Source organism: Phoxinus phoxinus, assembly GCF_949152265.1.
Source record: "Phoxinus phoxinus genome assembly, chromosome: 4".
Lineage (NCBI taxonomy): Eukaryota > Metazoa > Chordata > Actinopteri > Cypriniformes > Leuciscidae > Phoxinus > Phoxinus phoxinus.
Genome location: NC_136879.1, coordinates 12036308 through 12055823, shown reverse-complemented (window position 1 = coordinate 12055823; position 19516 = coordinate 12036308). Strand labels below are relative to the sequence as shown.

The window sequence follows — 19516 nt, the reverse complement described above, 5'->3', positions numbered from 1 at the left end:
ACTGGGAAGTATTCTCTTTTATATCACTGATATAGCTGTCGTGTCTTCTTAATCTTGTATGGTAACGTTATGTATCCGAATCCGATATTAATAATCGCGGCAAGCATGGTTCGGTAGCCGCTAATGTCATGCTATCTCATTTTAGCCATAGCTACTAGCCAGAAGAAAGCAATGTATAAGAATGTTTGTTGCTAGAAGCTAGAGTTTGTAGCGAAGACTAAGTTAACATAACGTTACATTGTTAAGTTGGATGTTAACGTGTTAGCTAGATGGTAAGAGGTAAGAAGTAACTGTTAGCGGCCAAGCTGCTTCGATATGGTGACACAGATAACTTTGGTGGGCGCGTTGCCTCGTTTTGGTGGTAACTTAGTAACGTTAAATTTGTCTAAAATAGTCTTCTACAGAATTTGGTTTGACGTTGGAAGTTTGACATTTGTCAGAGATTCAGCTCCGAAACACTTAAATAAGTTACATCAGTACGATTTGGCATAAGAATGAAAAACAGGTTGTGTTCGAACTGTTTTAAAATGTAGACGATAACACAGTGTTTGTTTTAATCGCCTTTACTGTATCGCAACCTATACATTTTGTAATGTAAAACAGCAGATAGGGATCGTCTACAAAGTAAAAAACGAAGAGGAAAAATCTCAATCTCACCCGACTAAACACCATTCATTTTCGATCCCAAAATTCAAATAGTGTTATATTGTTAAAATAATTAAATAACTGCTTTGTTTAACTGTCAAAAGTGATGCAAAAAAATATGCTGATTCAGATGTGCAAATACATTTGTGTAAAAACTTTTTTTTTCTGAATATAGAGTTGCATGGACCTAAAAGATTTTCACGTAGGTATTTTTCTCATTTGTAATCAACCTGATAATAAATGTATTTAAAAATCATAGTTTTTCATCTCAACTTCAAAGGGTGTGTGTTACTGGATTCTAGAATATATTTGATCTGGATATTGGTTTTAGTAACAGAATATATATATATATATATATATATATATATATATGTATATATATATATATATATATATATATATATATATATATATATATTCAGATGCAAAAGCCTTTAAGTGCCATCAGAATTTATTTTCTAGAATTATCATTTTTATCAAGCTTGTATATAAGTTAGTAATTTCCCTTAAATGACAATTAATAATTGTCATTGCCATTTAAGTGAAATTTTATTTTATTACATTTATTTCAATATATGAAATGTATTATCAGGTTTGAATTTAATATTGTTAACGTGTTCGCAAAGAGGCATGATGTAGCGTCCACGCTGATTCTTTATGGTGACAGATAACATTGGTGGGCGCATTGCTTTGTTTTGGGAGAATTTTGGTGGAGGTAGGTAACTTTGTGTAACAGTCTTTTACAGGTACAGAATTTATAAACACACATTGTTTACTAACTTCGTTTTTCACGTAGTTAGTTTTTTAACAGAGTTTTAGCTTTCTCACCTGAAGATTCCTTGGATTCAACGCAGCAGGTAGTAGCTAGTGCTAGGAGGGGGAGAAAAGTAAGTTGAGCTTGGTTAATGTGCTCCATATATCTCTTATCTATAGCTACATCTGTCAATTTTGCCGAGCGGTCACAAGCCCCAGCCCACAAGATGTTTTGAGCAAGGATGCCAATTTCTCCACTGCCCCTTTTGCCCACTTTATAAGGGTGACTACTCAAAAGTGGAAACACATTTACAGTCCCATCTGAAAACAGTGGTACAGCATGGAGGTATGTTTAAGGATTCTTTGGCTGATTCATTGGTTTAGATTAATAACCTTTGTGTTGATATGAATAAGTTGAGGACACTAGCCGTGGTCAAGAAGGCACTTGTGTTTGGACCAGTTATTAAAGCCTGCTTTGTTTTTTACCTTCCTTTCAGAGGTTGTGATGTATACCTGCAAATGGGGCTGCAGAAAGGAGTCCCACTACCACTGCTGTGCTTGTATTCTAATGTTTCAAAGAAAAAAACAACTGCTTAGACACCTCAGCACATGCCACCGTCAGCCAGCAGAAGGCCAACCCCACCCTCAGCCAGCAGAAGGCCAACCCCACCCTCAGCCAGCAGAAGGCCAACCCCACCCTCAGCCAGCAGAAGGCCAACCCCACCCTCAGCCAGCAGAAGGCCAACCCCACCCTCAGCCAGCAGAAGGCCAACCCCACCCTCAGCCAGCAGAAGGCCAACCCCACCCTCAGCCAGCAGAAGGCCAACCCCACCCTCAGCCAGCAGAAGGCCAACCCCACCCTCAGCCAGCAGAAGGCCAACCCCACCCTCGGCCAGCAGAAGGCCAACCCCACCCTCGGCCAGCAGAAGGCCAACCCCACCCTCGGCCAGCAGAAGGCCAACCCCACCCTCGGCCAGCAGAAGGCCAACCCCACCCTCGGCCAGCAGAAGGCCAACCCCACCCTCGGCCAGCAGAAGGCCAACCCCACCCTCGGCCAGCAGAAGGCCAACCCCACCCTCGGCCAGCAGAAGGCCAACCCCACCCTCGGCCAGCAGAAGGCCAACCCCACCCTCGGCCAGCAGAAGGCCAACCCCACCCTCGGCCAGCAGAAGGCCAACCCCACCCTCGGCCAGCAGAAGGCCAACCCCACCCTCGGCCAGCAGAAGGCCAACCCCACCCTCGGCCAGCAGAAGGCCAACCCCACCCTCGGCCAGCAGAAGGCCAACCCCACCCTCGGCCAGCAGAAGGCCAACCCCACCCTCGGCCAGCAGAAGGCCAACCCCACCCTCGGCCAGCAGAAGGCCAACCCCACCCTCGGCCAGCAGAAGGCCAACCCCACCCTCAGCCAGCAGAAGGCCAACCCCACCGCCAGCCAGCAGAAGGCCCACTGCACTCTTTTTCACCTCAAGCCTTAGAAGGCCCACTAAACCCTATGGAGGCCATGGTAGAAGCCCGGCTACACCCTGTGGAGGCTATGGTAGAGCTTCATCAACCAAAAAAAACTGTTGGCTTACGTTCGAGGGTCAGAAAGGTTAAGTGCACAAAGTGTGAATTAGTGCTAAATAAAAAAAATTTAAAGCAGCATATGAGACGACGCCACTCAACTGTCAAGGAGGACATTACAGCCGACCGTCATCTGGCATGTCAGCCAATAGAGATTGAAAGGGGAATATTTGCTGTTGTAAAGTCCTTCAGCAGCAATAGCGCACCCATCCATGTACAGAAGCGGACATCGGGGCCAAGCCATCAAATTCGTTGTGAGCAGGATGCCTGTGTGCGCAACACTGAGGTGATGCATAGGAGTGGGTTTATATCCTTTGATTGTGCCCATCTGCAGTCCCTGCAATACTGCCCACCACCCCTCAGCCCTCAGATTGAACTAAGGGAGGATGTTCTGAGGGACATTGTCAGTAGCAGGTGGTTCAGCGAGGAGCGGAAGAGGGCATGTCTTCTGAAAAAAACGGCGGCAAACGCTGAAGGGATCCCCTTCAGTGTTGATGTTGAGGTGGGAAGCTCTTCCTCAAGAAGATATGTTTCCATTTATGAGGCAAATCTGTCTTACTATAACAAGTTTGGCAGAGTGATGGTCATGTTTGACACAGCAAATAACACCTGGCATTGCCATTGTGTTAAAGCCAAACAGGCCTGTGTCCACAAGGCCATTGCAAAATGGCACTTTTTCCAGACAAGAAAGGAGCTCTTCACGGGAGATGAGAGCGAGGATACTCAAGATAGTCAGGGCTCTGAAGACAAGGTGGAAACTGTCACCTCAAGTGATTTTCAGTATCCCCCTCGAGATCAGGATTTGGGGAGAATTGTTAGGTACATTCACAACAAGAAAAGGCTTCCTGCAGACTTGCCAGCAAAGGTGTATGGGTTGACAAGTGAGACAGAAGTGCCTAAACATCTGATGCCCAAAGAGTGTGTTTGTCCTGAATGTCCTGGTGATCTTCCCCTTGGTGAACCCCTGATCATCAGCAAATCAGCAAAAATCATTACTGTCAAGGGAATCATCGAGGGTCTGTATCATGTTTAAACTAAAATTGACATTTATTCTTCCTTTTCCAAGTTGTATATACCACTAAATGCTCCAATGATCTCATTTCAGGTGTGACAACTTATGGGAAAAAATGCAGTAGATGTGGAATGATGGTGCGATACCAGGAATGGGAGGATGGCTTACATAACTTTAATGACAAAGTCATTCTAACCCTCCATTTTTGCCTGTATCTTCGGAACTGCCTCCAGGTCAAATGTTCAAAAATTCAATACGTGTGATTTTTGTGATTTATGAATATGATGTGACCATACTGTATGTTAAATGCGTAAATCTCATATTCCATATCTTTATGCACAGTAGGCCATTAATTAAGTAATTAGAACTAAGGTGCAGGATGAGACTTCTTAGCTGACAGTCATGACATTAGGCCATTAAATACATAATTGGAACTTTCCCAGTTGCACACTTTTATGGAAGTACATTTTCTAATTTATTATTGATGTTTTATTCCAGACTCACACAGCTCTGGGTCGAGCCATCGAGACATGGGAGCTGACGTCGGGACAGCAGTACCCAAACAAAAATAGCCTAATACATGGATACCTACATTTTGAAGCATTGACAGACCATGATTATAACTTCTCCTGTGTCCGCTGTGGACATCACCCTCCTGTGGTGGTCATGGATCTCCACAAGAGCTGTGTCTTCAGCTTGGCAGGTACAATACGGGTTTTATTTGTATGGTGAACCCCTCCACCCCTCCAGGTGGTCTAACTACAGTATATTGATATTTCTTTTTATTTTAGTCAGTGAACTAGAGGATCCACCAGATGGATTTGATGGGGAGGTGGACATTGATGAGTTCTGGGACTCTCTATGTTTAGAGAGGATTGCACGTGGTTTTGTTCCAAGTAAGTGACTTTTTAAATATAATGTTTCCCAGAGATATATAATTCCTTTGTTACCTTTTTTCCCCTTGTCTTTCTCACTCCACTTTAAGAATTACAAAGTTCATTTCTAGCCATCAATGCAGACTGTTTTTCTTTCAGGTGATAAACAAAATCCTTTTGCCGTTAAACCTACGTACCACCACTGGGCCCCGTGGATTGGACCTCACACCCGCAAATCCAACAAGGTGCTCAATACGGAGCATGAAAAGGTCCACACAACAAGGCACCCAAAAGAACAGACAGAGACTGACATAACAGAGGACAGGCTATTGGATGAAGTATCCAATTTGAAGGTAAACAGGTCTATGTGTTTTTTGTTGTTGTTGTTTATTCTATATAATCAATATAGCTAGTATAAATGTGTTTACAGTGTACACCTTTATTTTGGTAATCTATTACAGGTCCATGCCATCCGAAAGCTCTGCAGGGAGTGCGGAATTGATTCCCAAGGTTCCAAAATGGAATTAGTTCTAAGGCTGAGAGAAGAAATGAAAACCCGAAGCAAATTTGATAAAATTTTTCAAAAGGTTTGGGGAGCATCTGGTAAGTAAAAAAAATGTCCCAACAATGTCTTTTCTCATTGGGCTACTGCTGGTAATTTAGTTTGACTTCCTTGAACACTTGTTCTCCTCAGGTGGCTGGGCTGTTGTTATGTGCCCCTGTGGGCAGGTTGTCTCGCTGAAATTTAACATTAGGGCAGAAAGTCCAAGGGACTTCACTGATTTATTGTTATCTTGGAAACACATGCCCAACATATGCATATATGATTTTGCAAGAGGTCTGGCAGTGCATGCTAACCTTAGAGAGCCCGAGACGATGCCTTTCAGCCCTCATGAGGGTAGGCTGTTGGACCCCAGCCATGAAAACTTGCAGTACGCATCTAATGGTGGTATGGTCAATTTACCATGGCTTAACACTAAGAAAACTGTGCCAGACCCGGGTGGCCATCCATTGACTGGGTCAGCAGACCACTATTGTCTCTACGACAGATTCCATGAGGGAAACACTAAAGACCCGAAAGATATCCTCCGGAGGATAAAGATGGTACCTGAACTGGCAGGGAGAATTAACAGCCAGGTTGCAGAACAACTCTTCTCAACCATGAAAAAAAACAATTATTACATGAACATGCTCTCGCCATCTGCTCATGTTTTCATGATGCGTAATGTTATTCACAATTACAATCAGCGGAAGAACAAGAAGATCAAGGAGGAATTAAAGAAGCTTGTGACTCCTGAAATTCAGCTGTGTCTCAATGAGCATGGTCAGGCAGAATTCTGTGCCTCTCAGCCAACAGGACTTAGCCCCGACCCAGTTGTTGCCGCCTCCTCTCAGCCAGCAGAAACGGGGTTCAGCTCAGACCCAGATCTTTCACCACCCTCTAAACGTAAGGAAATCTTCTATATTTTATGCATTGTATTAGTGATTGTGTATATTTATTCAATAACACATTTCCTCTCATTTTTGTCTCATCTCTTTATTTTGAATTAGGTTCAAGGTTACAGTCGCTCTCCTCAGCTGTTGACCGTACTAATCCCAACTTTACAGTTGCTGATTGGAAACAAGAACCAAACGCAAGACTCTGTGAATTAGTAAGTTTGAGATTAGTTTTTGTGAATTAGACATTTTAAATATACATCCATTCATAATGTTCTGTATATTTCCCCAGCTGGACTATGTGCTGGATAGTAAGGGTGACCCTAAGGAGGAAATTGTTCAAGCCAACAACTCGATCCTCACAAGGTCTGACTTTTGGACTCTGGGCCTAGAGCGAGATGTTGAAGCAACGGTAAATCTGATCCAAGTGTTTAACTGTATTTCCTATGGTGTGAGATGATTAATTGTCTTACTAATTAATCATTGTTTTTTTTAGATTGCAAATTGTTGTTTCAACATTATCGTCAAGACTGCAATTGCACATGTAAGTTACATTTAACATAATCTGTGCATTCAAGTTTCCTGACTGTATACTTTTGTTGCCTACACAAAGTGTGTTATGCGTCTGTTTTCAAATAAAGGGCATTGCAACCGTGACTGTGGATGCCTATGTGGTGGTCACCTGGCTTCCTCCATATGAGGCTTCTCCCATTGCTAAAATGATTGTGAGTAGTAATGTAACAGAACTTGTACCTCAGCTTTAACCTCACGTTCAAGTTCCTCTTTGAACTCTTTTTATTTTCCTCAGTGTGACTTTGCATCCAAAGACGTGGTGCTTCTCCCTGCCTGGCAGCCTGGGCACTGGACATTGTGTGTGAGTAAACTCACTTTGAAGTGGCTTTTTTATCTGAAATACTGTGCTGTTATTATTGAATCATCATTCATGCTTTGTTGGTACATTTCATGCAGTACATAACAACATTTTTGATATGCATAACGATTTCAGGTCTAAGAATCTAACCCAACCTTTTCTGGATCAATTCCAACTTCTCTATGCCCCCTATTTTGGATTGTGTGTTGAAGACTCTTACCATACACTCCCACCTCCCAATGAAATTAATGTTTTTGGCCATGCTGAACATAAATTTGAATGATATTTTGTTTCAGCCTCAAAGAATGGATGAATGAGAGCAATCACTTGTAAAGCACTTTGTATAAAATTATATTCATTTAATATATATATATATATATATATATATATATATATATATATATATATATATATATACACATGCATACATGCATGCATACACATATACATATACGGTACATACATATATGTAAATGCACTATTTACTATAACTGTTTTGTTTGACGTAAGATTTGGGTCTTTAACCAACCCTTATCTTGCCATTCCATGAAATAAAACTCTTAACAGGTTCTCAAACCAAGACAGAGGATTATGCAGTATTTTGATTCAAGACACCCTAGTGGCTTTGGAGATGGCCGCTACCTAGAAATCTTCAGGTTTTTCATAGAAAGCTGAATACTGGTTCCCTATGTTCATATCTAACTCTGGGTCTTGCAGCAGTAACTATATTTTTCTATTCAAAGCAATTTCCATGTTTACACCCCAAAGTAGTTCTTCATTGGTTCACTAGAAACCTCATCTGCATCTTTACTTTAATTGTTTTTTTAGTTAGACCACCCAAATACTGCTTTGAGAACCCAAAAACTTAGATATGATCATGTTTTTTGGAAGTATGGTAGTTCTGTTTTGGACTATACTTCCTTTTTGTTTAGTTCTGCATTTATGGTTTTGGTTCATATGTTCCATACGTTCTAAGTCCCTACTAGGAATTGCTGCTACTCCCAGGTCACTTTTTAGCATGGGAAGGTGTAGTTCAACCCCATTTTTAAACCATGCTCTTAGGGCTCAAGGTGGGTATGTGTAGTCATGGTAGAGATTCAGCAATTCCTAAAGGGGTTCAATGTTAAATTTGAAAGGCATGAATTGCAATTAACTCGTCTTCCAAACCTTTTCAGTAACCTGGCTCATGCGGTGTCCAATGGACCATGGAAGTCATTTTACTTGGCTGATGAGGTAAAACGTGTGGCTGGAGCACGATTCATTGCATTTAGTAAAGTAGCGTACATAGGCAGGTGTCTTGATTTTTATTTATTATGATTTTATAAAGTGACGCTGATGGACCCTAGTTGCTGCTAAATGCAAGTTCAAAGCACATTGTGTTGCACTTTTTGTATGATTTAAGGCTACAAAATGAGTGTGGATATCAGTAGGCATCATATAATAAGAATCATTGATAATAAATCACACACCCCTTTTACCACCACAGGGCGCATCTCCCCAGCATCAGAGCAACAGCTGTGGTGTGTTTATGCTGATGGTGAGATGCAATAATTTCAGAAGTGATAACTGATTACTAGTTTGCAGAACAACTAACACATTTGTATGTTTATTTCAGTATGCAATGTATTCTACCCTCCAAAAGCCATATGATTTCAGTGAGGTGAGTTCGTTCAAATCTCAATCAGATTTGTAGTGTGAAATATAAGGCTTTTAATCATTTTGTCCTATCTGGAGGCTACAGTTAACATGCACCAATAGGCCTTACACTTAACTTTGTCTGTAGGTACTGTACTTGCTGAAGGAGATGGCAACATCTGTAAAAATGTACACTGCCATAGATCCCATCAATGAGTAAATAGTACTGTAACATGGATTTGTATCAGGCTATGAAGACATTTAAAGCATAACTTTATTTTCAGGTGGACATGCTCTCTATCAGGAGGTGGTGGTGTGGGCAGCTGCTGGAGACCTTTACATTAGAAAGGTGTTACATACTGCGTCCATATTTTGCCATTTAATTATATTTGGTGCTCATGAAGATGGAAGCCAATATACTGATATCTCTCTCTCTCGCTCTAGCCCTGCAGGACTAGCTGGCAGACCCATCTCACCCTCTCCCCATCTCAGCCACACCTTACAATCTCCAAGCAGTGAAAGGTATTATATACTGTGTTCATATATTGCTATTTATTTATATTTGGTGCTTATGACGATGGTAGCCAATATACTGATCTCTCTTTTCTTTCTCTAGCCCTGCAGGACTAGCTGGCACACCCATCTCACCCTCTCCCCATCTCAGCCACACCTTACAATCTCCAAGCAGTGAAAGGTATTATATACTGTGTTCATATATTGCTATTTACTTATATTGGTAGCCAATATACTGATCTCTCTTTTCTTTCTCTAGCCCTGCAGGACTAGCTGACACACCCATCTCACCTTCTCCATCTCCCCATCTCAGCCACACCTTCCAATCTCGAAGCTGTCCATCAGGCACACCCATTACAACAGAGGACAGTCCATTCTTACCACCTGTAGTCCTTCAGCGTATTATTGAAGAGACACTGAGTATGGACATGGCTATGCTTGGCGTGTTCAACAGAGTTTCGAAAACTTTCCAGGAACTCACAAAGCCATTCCACCCCTCCGTTTATATTAATGATAGTTTGGCAAGGGACCTCAAACTTAAGAAAGACAGTCTGATGCATATAACTGTTAGAAAAATTTATAAGACTGCAGGCCGTGGCAGCGGCCTTGCACTACGCCTCAAAGGCTTTTCCAAAAGAAGGAATTGGCCGAGCGCACGTCTGGGGCTGAGGCACATGGCTTATGGCAGGTATCTGATTGAAGATGTCTGCCTACCATAGTGTTGTTCTCTGAGTCTGTGTGGTTAGAACAACGTCAACACTTTTATTACTCATTTATTTTATTTGTGACATGTTTTATTTTGTAATCCCTTTCATTTTTGCATGCCAATAAATCTGTTTGTTTTATACTGTATGTACTACAATGTTCAAAAGTAAATTGTTCAAGAGAAATTACTGTATTTTGTGTCTTTATTGAAAATATCAAAAGTGCCTGTTGGAAAAGTAAGTGAATCCTTGGGGTCAAATAGCCTACTGTTTGAGCCTTCATTAAGTGCATCTGCTAACTGGACTGCAACAGCACAATGTCCCAAGTGTTAATTTAATCGATTCATTACTTAATTCAGACATTAAGACGACTGTATTGTTTTCGGAATGGATCTCAAAGGGTTCCTTTATTTGAAGCAACAAACTTATATCTAGGGCAGGGCCATAGAGAGATCTGTGTCCTCAACTCGTAGAATATAATGAACGTACTGCACAACCACAACATTCTCATTATATTTAGCTACCATGGAGCCTCCCTAAAATTGTGTTGTAATATCAGTAAATTAAACTTAATCAAGCCGCTCGAAAGCTGGCTTAGTCATCTAGTTCGATGCTAGCTGACGTCTTCCTATGCTTAAAGATAGGACTGAGATAACTTGTCCTACACGTAAATGTAATTTTATTAAGATGTAATTGGACTAACGTTAACGTTCTGTAGATGGCTTAGCTTGCTAACGTTAGTTTTATGCTAACCGTAACGTTACAGACTTCTTTTTGAGAAAAATTAACTAGCGAATGTTGTTATATTAACCCGGATGTTGACAGTTAGCAGTTCAGCAGAAGAGGCGAAGAAGAGGAGGCCGGATGTTGACAGTCAGCAAGAAAGGCGAAGAATAAGAACGGGGCGTTTCAGTCTGCGAAAACGGGAACCCCCACCAGCACGAGAACACCCATTTGTGGCCGCAGTTGGATGATATTGGTGCAGCCTGCTGTCTTCCCAGAGGCCGTCCCCTCCGAGCAGCCCGCTGTCGTCCCGGAGGCCGTCACCTCCGAGCAGCTCGCTGTCGTCCCGGAGGCCGTCCCCGTGCAGCCCGCTGTCGTCCCGGAGGCCGTGCCCGAACAGCCAGCTGTCATCCCGGTGGTCGTCCCCTTGCAGCCTGCTGTCATCCCAGAGGCCGTCCCTGTGCAACCTGCTGTCATCTCGGAGATCGTCTCAGAACTGCCTACCATCAGTCCTGCCATGGCAAGGAGGGCGGTCTTCCTCTTTTATGCAGTGGCATTATTGCATGCATGGAGGACACACTGCACGTCTGCCGATCCAGAGACTGTTCGCGTCACGTCTGCTGATGCAGAGACGGATCCTGTACCGGAGGCTGTTCCCGCCAGTCCTGCCACGGCAAAGAAGGCTGTCTTCCTTTTTAATGCAGTAGCAGTACTGCATGCTTGGAGGAGACACAGCAGGGCTGCCGAGCCTGAGCTTCACGTCACGCCTGCCGAGCCTGAGCTTCACGTCACGCCTGCCGAGCCTGAGCTTCACGTCACGCCTGCCGAGCCTGAGCTTCACGTCACGCCTGCCGAGCCTGAGCTTCACGTCACGCCTGCCGAGCCTGAGCTTCACGTCACGCCTGCCGAGCCTGAGCTTCACGTCACGCCTGCCGAGCCTGAGCTTCACGTCACGCCTGCCGAGCCTGAGCTTCACGTCACGCCTGCGGTTCCTGAGCCGGTGCCCGTGTCTGTTCCTGAGCCGGTGCCCGTGTCTGTTGCTGTTGTAGTTCCTGAGCCGGTGGTGTCTGTTGCTGTTGCAGTTCCTGAGCCGGTGGTGTCTGTTGCTGTTCCAGTTCCTGAGCCGGTGGTGTCTGTTGCTGTTCCAGTTCCTGAGCCGGTGGTGTCTGTTCCAGTTCCTGAGCCGGTGGTGTCTGTGACTGTTCCTGAGCAAGGGTCTGTCTCTGTTCCGCCTTGGTCTTCACCGCCATGGCCGCCCGAGTGGTCGTCTTCACCCTGGTCGTCTCCGCCGTGGCCGCCCGAGGGGTCTTCACCGCCGTGGCCGCCCGAGGGGTCTTCACCGCCGTGGCCGCCCGAGGGGTCTTCACCGCCGTGGCCGCCCGAGGGGTCTTCACCGCCATGGCCGCCCGAGGGGTCTTCACTAGTGATGCGCGGGTCGTCTCATAACCCGCGGACCCCGCGGGTTACCCGCGGGTCGGGTTGGGGCGGGTAAAGAAATTGTCACTTTATTTGCGGGGCGGGTTGGGGCGGGTCATTAAAAACAAAATAAAAAAATGTTAGCCTATATGAAATATTTGGGAATATATATTTTCATATTGTATTAGGTTATTTGATAAGTTTACAATATGAAGATCGCAGCAACGTATATTGCGTGATGTGCCCAGGCGAGGCGTCACGTGATGTCACGAAAGCGGCGCGCCAAACAGCTCCCACCGCCAGCTACAAAATAAGGAGAAATAAAAGTGGAGATGGAAGACGAGGTGAGGGAGATGTTGAGGTCGGGAATTTACATCATTAAAAGAAAAGAAGGTCAGGCTGCTAAATCTAATGTTTGGGACCGGTTCTCAGAAATAGTTGCAGCAGGAGACAACAGCAGTTTCGGCTACGTGATTTATGGTTCATTTCATTCATATTCATAATCGTCTGTTGTTGTCAGTTAACATGGCGATGTTTCTGCACTTTCAGGCTGTAATAAAGGCTGTTTTCATTTCCATTACAACGCATGTCTATTTTATGGTCGCGGGTGCGGTGCGGGGCGGGTTGTAAAAATAGATACAGTGGTGCGGGGCGGGCTGGGGCGGGCCAAATAATTTCATAAATGCGGACCCGCGGGTTGGAAAAAAAGCCGACCCGCGCATCACTAGTCTTCACCGCCGTGGCCGCCCGAGAGGTCTTCACCGCCGTGGCCGCCCGAGAGTCGTCTCCGCCCTAGCAACCCGATGGATTGTCTGTTTCTCCCTGGCCGACGCTTAAGCCGTTCCCTCTTGTTCCTGTTCCCCTCCATGGACCTGGTCCCCCATCCCACCCCCTGATCCTCCGCCTGGACTCTTGTTTTGTTTGTTTCTTGTGGTCTTGGAGCGTCTGGTAGCCGCTCCGTAGAGGGGAGGTTATGTCACAGTGTCTGGTGGTTCCCTGGGTTTAACACTAGAGGTCTCAGTTTTCACGGTGTCTAGGCATTTTCACTACATTTCCCATAATCCTGTCTGTCACTGATTGTTCATTTCCTTCAGCTGTTTCTCGTCACCTTGTTTGCACTTGTGTATATATACCCTGTCTGTTTCAGTGTTTGTCACGGAGTCCTTGTAGATTGTCCCCACACTTCCGTTATGCTTCAGAGCCTGTTGTCTTGTTGTTTGTTTATTGTTCCTCGGATTGCCTTTGTATGGATTTTGACCTTTGCCTGGACTGATTGTGAGTACGGATTACCCCATTAAAACTACTGCACTTGGATCTTCGTGTCTTGTGTGTGTGTCGTGACAGGGGATTAAACTCCAAAACCCGACTTGAATAAACCTAACAAATAAGTTGGGGCTAAATCGGTTTCATAAAAGGTAATTCAAGTTCACGCAATCCCACTAATTTGATCCAGGTTTATCTAGTCTAGATAACTGCGTGTGCACGCGTTTCTTAAGCAGCCCTGGAGGTCGATCATAGATCAAATCGATCCACCATCAAACTGCATATATTTTGTGCTGTTTTATGCGTTTGAGACATGGTATTTGCAAAACTTACATTTCACAGGTGTACTGATACTGACCGTTGTAACAGTTAACCAACAGAGGGTGCCGTTTAGCTGTGTTGCTTTTGGTTGCTTGTAAACGGAGGTTAAGCAATAAAGCACTCTTGAGAATGGCAGTCTGTGTGAGAGTTCAGTCAATACATGGTACCAGGAGTAAACTCGAAAAAACATGAGTGTCATGAATAATATACGGCCACCGGACGAGTTGAAGTTGACGGGTAACGTCCACGCTAACTGGAAAGCCTTTAGGCAAAGTTTTGAGCTTTATTTGTTAGCTATTGGACTCGACGAAGGAACCGATCGACGAAAGATAGCTCTGTTGCTAACTGTTGCTGGACGGGCTGCGCTGGATGTATACAACACGTTCATCTTTTCGGATGAGGAAAGAGACACGCTGCCCGCGGTACTGAGCAAGTTTGAGGATTACTACACGCCGAGAAAAAACGAAACATATGAACGGTATGTTTTCAGGAACAGAATGCAAAAAGAGACTGAATCAATAGAACAGTATGTGACAGACTTGCGCCTTAAGAGTCAATCCTGCAATTTCGGCACACTGTGCGACTCCATGATAAGGGATCAAATTGTAATAGGAGTGCAGGACAAGAGAGTAAGGATGCTATTATTAAAAGAAACAGAACTTACCATTGAGAAAGCAATTGGTATTTGTCAGGCTGCAGAAAGTACGAAGATACAATTGAAGTCGTTTGAAAACGAAAGTGAAACTGCTGCTGTTGATACTGTACAAAAACACAAAATGAGATTTGATAAGCGACAGCCACAGAAATCCAAATGGAAACCACAGGACAGAGACTGTGAGAGATGTGGAAGTAAACATGCTCCAAGAGAATGTCCAGCTTATGGCAAAGAATGTCGAAAGTGTGGAGGTAAAAATCATTTTGCCAGGTCCTGTCTCACAAAGAAAAAGGTACATGTAGTAGGACAGAAACAAGAGGAAAATGACAGTGAGGACGAAGAACCACTGTATGTCGAAGCAGCAATTCTGACTAACATGGGCGGTAATGATGATGAATGGATAGCACCTTTGATGGTGGATGGTGTGACAGTGCCAATGAAAATCGACACAGGTGCACAAGTAAATGTCCTGCCGAGGAAATACTATAATATGATGAACATTAAGCCAAAAGTAAGACCCAAGAAATTGGACTTAAGGGCATTTAATGATCAGCCGATTCCACATAAGGGTGTTTTCAGGGCGAGTCTTTCAGGAGAAGGACGCACCATAAAAGCACTGTTTGTTCTAGTAGAAGAGGATAGGCAGCCGATTTTAGGTTTGAAAGCAAGTGAGGGACTTGGGCTTATAAAGAGAGTTCATGTCATTGATAGTGCTCTAGTGACCACTAGGGGCGCAGCACATAGCAAACGAATGGACACAGGTGCAGATTTTACCACTGAGATAGTGAGGGAGTACAAGGATGTATTCCAGGGTATCGGTTGCCTACCTATTCAGTACAAAATACGTCTGAAAGAAAATGCAGAACCAGTTATCCATGCAGCAAGAAAAGTGCCAATAGCCCTAAAAGAAAGACTGAGAAAAGAACTGAAATCCTTGATTGACAAAGGGATAGTGAAAAAAATTGAAGAACCTACAGACTGGGTGAATTCTCTCGTCATTGTGGAAAAAAAGAATGGTGATCTGAGACTTTGTATCGATCCAAGAGATCTGAATAAATGGATCAAAAGAGAGCACTATAGGTTGCCAACTAAATCAGACATCACAAGCGCAATGGCTGGAGCACAATTCTTTTCCAAGCTTGATGCATCATCAGGGTTCTACCAAGTTAAATTGGATGAGGAAAGTGCTACATTGTGCACATTTAACACTCCCTTTGGTAGACATTGCTTCTTACGCATGCCTTTTGGAATTGCTTCAGCTCCAGAGGTTTTCCACAGGACTGTACAGCAAATGTTCGATGGCATGGAAGGAGTGGGAGTTTTCCTGGATGATGTAGTCGTATGGGGTGCTACAAGGGCAGAACATGATGAGCGACTAAGAAACGTGATGGCACAAGCAAGAAAAACAGGAATGAAACTGAACAAACAAAAGTGTCAGTTTGGGGTGAGAGAAATTACTTATCTGGGAGACAGACTATATGCTGCAGGGATACAGCCAGACCCTGAAAAGATAAGAGCAATAAAAGAAATGCCACAACCCAAAGAAAAGACTGAGCTGCAACGTGCATTAGGCTTAGTCAACTATGTGGGAAGATTTATTCCAAATCTGTCGGCTAACACAAAGGCATTGCGCAGTTTGCTGGAAAGCGGAACGGAGTGGCGATGGGAGCATGAACATGTGACTGAATGGGAAATGCTCAAGAACAGCCTAGTTAAAGAACCAGTGCTGAAGTACTTTGATCCTGAGCTTCCAGTGAAAGTATCTACTGATGCTTCAAAGGATGGACTTGGAGCGGTTCTGCTTCAAAAGCATGACTTGGCATGGTTTCCAGTGGCATATGCATCACGAACGATGACAGAGGCGGAAAGAAACTATGCACAAATAGAGAAAGAGACATTAGGAGCAGTTTTCGGATGTGAAAAGTTCCATGAATACATTTATGGAAGAGAAGTGGTATTGGAAACTGATCATAAACCACTGATTGCGATCTCAACGAAGGCACTAGGAGATGCTCCTCCTCGCATCCAACGGTTAATGCTCCGTCTCCAGAAATACAGTTTGAAGTTTGAGTTCACTCCAGGGAAGCACCTGGTAATGGCAGATGCACTCAGCAGAGCATCTTTGAGCCAAACAGGATCAAGTAATACGGAACATGATGTACAGGTTCATGTAGACTGCATACAAAAACACCTACCAGTATCTGAGGATAAATGGAGACAGCTTGCTGAAGCAACGGCAGGCGACCGTGAGCTACAAGCTGTAATAGACAAAATCCACCTGCCAAGAGATCAGAGGTTGACAAATCCATACCAGAGCTTTAAAGACGAGCTGTCAGTTGTGCATGGTGTACTCCTGAGAGGTGAACGGATTGTCATACCTACCTCCATGCGCTCACAAATGGCAAAACTCACCCATGAGGGACACTTAGGCATTGAGAAATGCAAGAGACGTGCAAGAGCTTTGATGTATTGGCCACACATGAATGGGGACATTGAAGCACTGGTGCAGCGCTGCGAGACATGTCAGCGGCACAGGTACCAGCAACCTAAGGAACCCCTTATGGCTCACAGTAAACCTGAGGAACCATGGAGAAAGGTCGGTACAGACTTATTTCACCTAGCAGGGAGGGACTACCTTGTTATCATGGACTACAAGTCAAACTATCCAGAGCTGGCGATGCTGACTAATACAACAGCACAGCAGGTGATAAAACACACTAAAACTATCTTCGCAAGACATGGAATTCCGGTGACTGTGGTGAGTGACAACGGACCACAGTTCAGCAGTCAGGACTACAGAGACTTTGCAGAGACTTATGGGTTTGAACATGTCACATCAAGTCCACTGTACCCGCAGTCAAACGGCTTGGCTGAAAAAGGAGTGCAGATTGTAAAGCGTCTGCTAAAGAAAGCTGCTGAGACTGGAGAGGATCCTTATTTAGCACTACTAAACTACAGAGCATCCCCTCTTGAATGTGGACAGTCTCCAGGTGAAATTCTCATGAACAGGAAGCTGAGAACACGGCTACCGACATTAATTTCTTAATTTATCCCAGGAGTGCAAAATAATTCATCTGTAACGTTCGTTATTTGGAATAGAAATCATCACTTATACAGCAGCCATTCATCTCATCTCCGGTTTATTTTGTGTTCATATACATACAAATTCCACGATCCGCGAGGGATATTAGTCCAATGGTGCGCACATTTGGAGAAATAATGAATTATTATGACATTTTTTTTTTATATTTTATAATGCAGAAACACATTTCTATTCAAATATACTTGAAATAAGCGATCAAAAATGCTAAAAACAGCTAACAGAGCTAGCGATGACTCTATTCTTCCTGACTCGAGTAAACCATGACATCAGCGCGATATGATTCGTTTCTAAATCTGTCAATCATCACGTGTCCAACGTGACCAAAAGGCTGTGCTTCTTCACTGACGCGCTGTCTGTCTGTTTACTTCCTCATTCTGAGCTACGAGACAAACGCAACTAAACATCTCTTCGTGTGATTAAAACAAGCTAATAAAAGCAGGATTCAAGTATATATGGTTTGTGTATGTGCTTTTTGTTCGATTTTGGTTATTGTATAGGAACAAAGAATGTTTACAGTATGCATGCTAGTAAAGATAGCCCCTAGCTTCGTATAAAATGCTAAATAAAACATATTTCAAAATATTTTTTTGACTTAAAACCATTTTAAACCGCGACCGGAATATGATTCAAATACTCGATGGTGTTTTAAAGTGAGCTTTAAGTAAAACTGTATTATTAATAAATTATATTGTGTCATTTAGCTTGAGGCTACATGGTGAGCTAAATGCACCTGCTACATGAGCTTGACTAACGTTATTCCATACAATATTTTTTTTAAAGAATTTTCAAGAACAGTTATTTTTTTGTTCGTAGACTGAAGATAATATATGTATTACTTGTATTAGTGGGATGACAGAGATTTAGATGACCAAGCAAATAACGCAGGAATGCAGGCTATTATGGCTGATCTCAAACAAAAGAATAAGAATAAAAGAATAATGGCAGATTAAGTCTCTCACTGGCAGAAGTGTTAAATGTTCGTCGATTTACACTGATGGGCCATTTCTCCTCGCCAGACATTAGTCAAAGACTGTAAATGGGTATTTATAGGGCAATACACATATCTGATAAGCATTTCTAAAGCCTCCCATGAAAACTTCTCCAAAACCTCCCATGATAAGACCTTATAATAGGCTTCATAAAATGCATACTTTTAGTGATATCATCCTCAGATTTAAAATGAAGCATGACCACACTTGTAGCTACACTTTAGTTGTGGTTATAAGTTGATATCCTACATTTAAAAAAATATTTTATACATTTAATAAATATATTCTTAGTATTTGTTGTTTTTGTTTTATGTTTGACCTTATATATCTCAATATTTATAACAGTTTGATGAATTTTGAGTCTTGAACTGTAAACTCTCAAGGGTTGGCTTTCTAAATATATTTTGGTTATGTGTCTATTCAGAATGAGTTCTGAGCAGAAATCTTTTTATTTTGGCTATGTCATGAATGCATCACTTGCCAAAATTGAGGGTGCCGAGGAAGGGGTTAAGCAATAAAGCACTCTTGAGAATGGCAGTCTGTGTGAGAGTTCAGTCAATACAACAGGAATATTCGTGTCGTGCAAATAGTTCAATTTTGCTGTAAACTTCACATTGAACGAGCGCTGCTGCGCGCATGCGCGCCAAATAGGAGCGCAATAATTCTGACTAATATACATTTTGCTTGGAAAATGAATAGGCTATGCGATATTTTATAACACCAGAAATATCTTCTGATTATAATAATTTATCTTTAGGATGTTGAATCAGTTGCAGTGAACTTATATCTCATTACACTCATTTTATACTTATAATAAAACAATTGAACAGAAGTAGGCCTAATTCAGGGAATAATTTTTTTTTTAAGAAACTGTAAGAATTGAAATGGGAAGCTTTAAATAAAGTTAGATGGTACGCGAGATAATACCACTGTACATTGTTTAACAGTATAACGGGTTCATTGTTCTCATGGTTATACAGCAGTGAAACAAAATAATAATAATAATATGTTGTGTACGTTTCATGATATACACTGTTA

The 19516-nt window shown here is 43.0% G+C and overlaps 1 protein-coding gene across 1 annotated transcript; it reads left to right on the top strand.

Moving 5' to 3' along the window:
- Nucleotides 1-2791: 2791 nt before the first annotated feature.
- On the top strand, nucleotides 2792-10185 carry LOC306997357 (uncharacterized protein). Its single transcript, XM_079610659.1, has 20 exons — nucleotides 2792-3977; nucleotides 4067-4206; nucleotides 4472-4676; nucleotides 4765-4869; nucleotides 5008-5201; nucleotides 5310-5451; nucleotides 5543-6295; nucleotides 6400-6500; nucleotides 6578-6697; nucleotides 6782-6829; nucleotides 6927-7010; nucleotides 7094-7159; nucleotides 7724-7812; nucleotides 8332-8389; nucleotides 8643-8693; nucleotides 8772-8816; nucleotides 9076-9140; nucleotides 9236-9313; nucleotides 9408-9485; nucleotides 9564-10185. The coding sequence occupies exons 1-20, from the start codon at nucleotides 2891-2893 to the stop codon at nucleotides 10021-10023; spliced, it is 3969 nt and encodes a 1322-aa protein (XP_079466785.1). The 5' UTR covers nucleotides 2792-2890; the 3' UTR covers nucleotides 10024-10185.
- Nucleotides 10186-19516: the final 9331 nt, after the last annotated feature.

What these genes read in the sequence shown, in the direction of transcription:
- LOC306997357 (XM_079610659.1), top strand. Translation starts at nt 2,891, where the DNA reads ATGGAGGCCATGGTAGAAGCCCGGCTACACCCTGTGGAGGCTATGGTA. An exon ending in ACGCAAGACTCTGTGAATTA is followed by an intron (nt 6,501 to 6,577) that starts GTAAGTTTGAGA and finishes ATATTTCCCCAG; the next exon opens with CTGGACTATGTGCTGGATAG. An exon ending in CAATCTCCAAGCAGTGAAAG is followed by an intron (nt 9,314 to 9,407) that starts GTATTATATACT and finishes TTCTTTCTCTAG; the next exon opens with CCCTGCAGGACTAGCTGGCA.